At 45.0% G+C, this 6,165-nt stretch overlaps 1 protein-coding gene across 2 annotated transcripts in view; it reads right to left on the bottom strand.

Annotated features, from left to right (window-relative positions):
* Positions 1–5,892, bottom strand: part of UBE4B (ubiquitination factor E4B) — an 84,115-nt gene extending 78,223 nt beyond the window's left edge. Inside the window, exon 1 of one of the 2 annotated variants that reach the window (XM_019511761.1) lies at positions 5,635–5,892. In XM_019511761.1, the coding sequence (XP_019367306.1) occupies positions 5,635–5,658 (24 nt within the window). In that variant the 5' untranslated portion in view covers positions 5,659–5,892. The remainder of the gene's footprint in view (positions 1–5,634) is intronic. The other variant, XM_019511760.1, reaches the window with a different exon arrangement.
* Positions 5,893–6,165: the final 273 nt, after the last annotated feature.

Below are 6,165 nucleotides of genomic sequence, written 5' to 3' on the forward strand. Positions count from 1 at the left end.
TTCCTAAAAAAAAAAAAAAAAAAAAAAATCACTGTTTACTAAAATTAATCTTACACCACAGAATACTTGAATGTCAAGACCCTCTCTTAGGTAAGTAGCACATTATTTCACAACATTCATTATATGGGGTCTGGAACAATCAATGCTATCTTACACCACAGAATACTTGAATGTCAAGACCCTTTCTTAGGTAAGGAGCACATTATTTCATAACATTCATTATATGGGGTCTGGAACAATCAATGCTATCTTCATTGTATTACGTATGTCAATAACATGATGGAAAAAAAAGTTAATGCAAACATCTAAGTGGCCCAATGAAACTGGTGCATTAATTTTGATTAGTACACTTAGCTCCAGACACATCTGAACTGCTTCTAGAAATTAATTTTCATAGATAACATTTTTGATTTTACCAAACTTCTACCACAAAATTGCCAGCCTGGATACGCAACACCACACAAGATAACAATAGCTCCATCGCTAAAAACAGCAAACAGAGGATTTTATTTATAAAGGAGAGCCATAGAGACAAGACTGTAACAATAGGTTCATTATATATGCTCACCACAAAGCTATAAGCTTTTTAATGAATATCTATTTTGAGGTCAGGTACTAGCTCAGAAGACAGTCTGAGAAAACAGCTTATTCTTCCATCATCAACAAGCATTTTCAAAGCTGAACAGCAAGATACCAATAGAAGAGTTGTCATTATCTTTAATACCAAGTATATCATTTTACTTCTTTGTGATCTCAGTTACAGCATGAAATTAATCTTAAGAAATATTCATCTTCTGTATACACTTGTCATCGTAGAGGTTAATGAGGTTTATAAAGCCTAGTAAAACAAAACACAGAAATTTTAAGAAACAATTGGTCTCAGTTGCCCCCCACAAACTTTAGGCAACATTTTTTCCCTTCTTCCATTTCTATTTTGCTCTTCCGTTCTGCCGTTCCGCTCTTACCTGCAGCTCAAAATTTTTCATTCAATTCTGTCCTGGTTCTTCTCTCTCATCTCTCAGTCCCCCACTGTTTCTGCCATTTCCACCTCTTGTAGACTCTCTACTCACCCTTTCTTAAGCTACTATCATACTTTGCTTTATTATGGTACTTTTAAAAGTTGCATCAGCATGCAACTTTAGTGTCATAAACATACTCTTCGTTAGACAAATGTTAGTCTCTGCCCTGAGCTAATTAAAGGCATAAGCATGGATAACAGACATCTTTAAATTACTCTAGAAGCCATAAGGAACAAAGGTCCAATCCAAGAGTCCTTGAAGTGAACAGAGGGCCTTTGACTTCAATAAAGGTTTGATCAGCCTAAAAGGTATAAAACTGAATCCCGCAAAGAGCAAAATGAAAAGTTCTTAACTGACAATGTAAACCAGAGTCTATTAACACTATGGTTTAAAAAAGCAGGAACATCATATCATGGAGGCACAAGCCCAGAAAAAAATAAAGCTTCAAGAAGACTTACAAATAAGGAAGAGAAAGAAGGAGGAATTAAAGAAGCATATTTTCCTAACAGATAAAATGTTAACAACCAGACAGACGCTCATCATTCACTAATAGCACTTTATTAAACAATAGTCAGCCCATATTTCTTTCAACTATAATTTATCATGCACAGCAATATCTGTCATAGAAATATGCCACATTCTCTTCATATATTGCTTTACATGGTGATTATGTTTGTATGACAAAACATCATCTACTTCCATGATGGAATGAGAGAACTAACAATATACCATACAACCTTGCTGGCTTGCTTTTTTGCTATGCCACTGATGCCACAATTCACACCCAAAACATGGCAAAGGTTCAATTCCATATGTTGGTGAACTCTCACAATACAAAGGCTCCAGCGCTTTTACAAAATATCCCATCAGACACTTACCACTTCACACTAAAGCAATCTTCCATAGGAAAAAGATCAAGGTGCATCAAGATTAAGATCAATAGTAAAAATCCCTCTTATTTAACTGAAATTGGGACCTGACACTATATTTAGTACTGTATTAATTTTATATTCTGTTTTTTTAAATTACATTTCTGTATTTTGTCGCTAATTTCCTAAATTTATTAAATTATATTAGGGGTCTCAGACACCTGCTGCACTCATCAGCATGGATCTAGGTTTTCCATTTCCCATGGAAAAATGGAAGAAAAAAAAAAGCAGATTTTCCTTTTTAACTAAGAAAAACATGTTTTTTTTTTCATTTTAACACAAAAACGCATGGATTTTCCACTATTGCAAAGAGCTCTCTACAGCCTGGCTGAGTTCCAGCCTGCAATGTGCTGGGGGGAACAGGAGGTGGCTGTCAGGCAGGAGGCAACACGTGCATGTGCGCTCACACATGCACACAGCTGCCAGGCAGCCTGGAGAGAAGCTCCTGCAGGTAAGTTGGGGGGGGGGGGGGGGGGCTGGGGCCCCCCCCGGGGGGGGGGGGGGGGGGGGGGGGGCAGGACTGAGGCCCCCACAGGGAGGGAGTGAGGTGGGCAGGGCTGTGGCCCAGCCCAGGTGGCGCGTGGTGCTTGGGGCCCAGGGCTGGAATGCGCAGCCAAAGGGCTTCAGCAGGAAGCGGGATGGAGCCGCGGGTAGCTTGTTCAGGTGACAGGGCCAGCTCCCCACTGCTTTGCATACGCTCAGGAGGGGCATGGGGGGCATGTGCCCCCCAGATCTGTGTGCAGGATGGAGGCAGGTTGCCTGCTGTGGGATCAGGCTCCCTGCTCTACTTCCCTCCATCTGGGGCCTCTGCAGCCCAGCAGGCAGGACTCAGCATGGCAGGGCAAGAGCAGGCCCAGGCAGGGAAGTTCCCTGCTACTGCTGGGAACTCCGCACCATGTTGGCAAAGCACTCCCTGCCTGTCAGGCAGCAGCAGGGGCAGCAGCATGAAGTTGTGGCCCTTGCTGCTGCCAGGTGAGCAGGGGGTGCTTCACCATGGCAGCATGGCGGTCCCAGTGGTGGCAACAAGCTTCCCTGCCTGGCTTTGCTCTGCCATGCCAGATCCTGCCTGCTGGGCCGCAGAGACCCCATGGAGAGGGCAGCAGGGCAGGAAGCCCAAACCCACAGTGGGCAGCCTACGTCCACCCTGCTCCATGGGTGGTGCTCCAGCCATGCCACCTGTGGGGGACAGGGAACAAGGCTCTGCACTCTACTGTGCTGCAGCAGCCACCACTTCCCACTGGAGACAGCTGAGGCTTGGGCACTGCTGCAGGGAGCAGGGGGCTGCAGACCCAGGTCCCTGGCCCTGTAGCCCTGGTAGCTGGCGGGGGGGCCTGTGGATGGAGAGTGAGGGGTACCAGCAGGGCCCAGGGTGCTGCAGGTGAGAATATGGGGCCAGGACCCATGTGCAGGTGAGCTAAGTGAGCAGGGAGAGCTCTGATTTTTCATGATAAAAAAACCCAAAATCAAATACCAAAATTTACAGGTACTTAGAATGTATTCTATTATAGTGATTAAGGTACTGGTAGGCTTCTAAAGTGCTTTAAAATTGTAAATATATTAATAAAATATTGTGTTCAATTGACAGATGTACATACATACATAGTGGTGTTTCATTTTAATCACAGATTTTGGGGGTTTTAATCAGATAATTTACCATTTTTAAACAGAAAAAACAGTATTTCTGCTCATCAGCTAAATTATACTGTACTTAAAATATATTTTGAAATGAGAAGATAGTCCAACTTCTGTGATTATTGACACTGCCTTCTATTAGAGTTTTCTTTTCACTCCTGCTCCACCTAATTCCAGGAGTAGCTTTGAGTACAATATACGGCAAGACACATGGCCATTTAAAAAAAGGCTATATTCTCTACCAGCGACCATTCTTCGATAAATACCCTGCTGCCTTGAGTAGTAGGAAAACAGAAATATGTTGAGGGGGGGAATAAAGTAAACATGGTTCTAAAGAATGTCCTTTCTAATTAAAAGAGTGTATACGTTAACAACAAAAATTGGAGGGACTGATCTCTTTAGACGACATAACACGAAACATGCCACAAGCAACTACCAAAAGGCTGTTCTTTAGTCAAAATTGCAATGGAGAGGTTGGGGAAGACTAAGTTACTTAAGACAAGGGTTTTCCAAATGAAGGACTATTTTGGAGAAAATACAAGACTTCCACTATCTTGCTTCCACAATGCATCATTTTTCTCAGTAATTTACAACAATAGTGATATAAAGTAGGTTTATGTGGGATGAACAGCTCTGAATCCCTATAAAAATACCTCGTTGTAAGATACAGTTGAGCAGTATTATTAGAAGAATGAGAGATAAACACACTACTTATTAAACATGCCTCCTAAATTATAGGCTCCTCCCGATGAGTACTAGCATCACCCCCTCCCCCCCACCTTCCTGGGCAGTGCCATATGGGAATTGTAGTCTCCCTCTCTCTAGTGCCACAGTATATAAAGACCTCATCAAGCAAGTGCTCATAAGGCACTTTTCCTGGTTCCTATTGCAACACAGTAGAATTGCTAAATCATAACTTACAACATGATCAAAACACATCACTACCTTTTGGAATACAAGCTTGAGCGACAGCAGCAACAGCCTTGTTCCACAATCCAGTCATCAACATGAAAGTCATTTCTTCCCACTAACACTACCATCCTAACCTTAGAGTGGAAGTCTGCAATAAATCTAACAGAAAAGCAAGAAAACCTTAAACTGCAGCTAACTTGAGATCATTCATTATTTATAGTGTACTTTCTTATGAAAACATTTGAAAGAAAGGGAAGATCTGCATTCATGTCTTAAGTAGGTATCACATTGTGGAAGCGGAAACCCCCTTGACATCCTCCTCACTAGCATATTATAAATCATCTGACTGGGCACTTAAATATGAACAAAATAGAAAAAAGCCTAATAGTAGGCAGGGCACCTGTTTAAAAGAAGAATCAGGAAACAGTTTGAAAATGTTTTGCCCCATGTCAGGTCTGTATCACCCACAAATCACTAACAGTTTTCAGTTGGAGAAATAAGAAATGTAAAAAAGTTAAGTGAATGGAGGTAACCCACGGAAAAAGGGCCCATTCCAACATGATCTCAAGATCTTCACAAAGCCAACAAAAAGACTATTAAATATAAAATTGCACATACACGCCAGCCCTCGGAGCTAGGAAAGGCTCAAGGTGGCAATTTTAAACACCTCAGTTGGAAACAAAATAAAAAACACATCAAGAAACTATTAACAATACTGGCAAGAACTCACCTAATATGAAGGGGTCTTCTTTTAAATTAAGACAAGTTGGCAGGTGTACACCCCCCCACCCCCAAACACAAAAAGCAAAGGGACTCAGCCCCTTACTTCAAGCAATATAACAAAAGGCTCCCAAAAAAAGAATTGAGCTGCTGCACAAATATCAAATGCAAACCTTGGACAGAGCTAATGTCTCTTATGAAAGTTGCCTCTTTGAATTGGCAACACATACATGCCCTGGAGCCAATTTCCCCCTCTTCTGCGCCCACATCCCCTTATGCAGGACCCCGGGTACAACTCCAGTGCCCACAACACCCCTTCAGCGCCTGCACTCGGCTCTTCAAGAGCACCAGGCAGCCCTGGGATGCTGGCCCAGCCTCCCTCCCACGAGTCCCCTGTCGCCACCCCGGGCCCCCGGACTCACCTCATCCGCGCTCAGCTCCTCCATCGTTTTCCTCTTAATGGTGAAAGGAGTGGGGGGGCTTTTTCCTCCTGTGTGGGGCGGGAGTTTGGGGAGGACGGGGAGTGGTGTCCTGCTGTCTCTTCCCCCAGGGATGTCTCAGAATTGCATAGTCAGAGGTGGAGAACAACAACCCGGGAGGCGCCCCCCTCTCCCTCTGCCCGGCCGCCAGCGAGCACCAGGCTCTCCCCTCAGCGGCCGCTACCCCCCGCGCCCTCCCCCGCTCCGGGCGCCGGCGCTGCTCTTGCTGCAGGTCCCCCGGCTGCTGTTTCGCCCCCTTCCCCGGGCGTCCCCCGTGCCGCAACCCCAGGCCCCTCCGCAGTGAGATGATGTCCGTACCCCCCGCCTCGTTGCCGCTGCCCCGGCCCCAGCCCCAGCCCCGGCCCCGCGCGGAGATTATTCATCAAAACAAGAGGGCGGCAGCGGCCATCTTGGGGCGGGATCACGTGACCCTACCCGGCGGCTCCGAGCGAGCCGCGCACGCTAGTCCCCGCG

This window comes from Gavialis gangeticus, unplaced genomic scaffold, assembly GCF_001723915.1.
Source record: "Gavialis gangeticus isolate Ggan-Ray unplaced genomic scaffold, GavGan_comp1, whole genome shotgun sequence".
Taxonomy (NCBI): domain Eukaryota; kingdom Metazoa; phylum Chordata; order Crocodylia; family Gavialidae; genus Gavialis; species Gavialis gangeticus.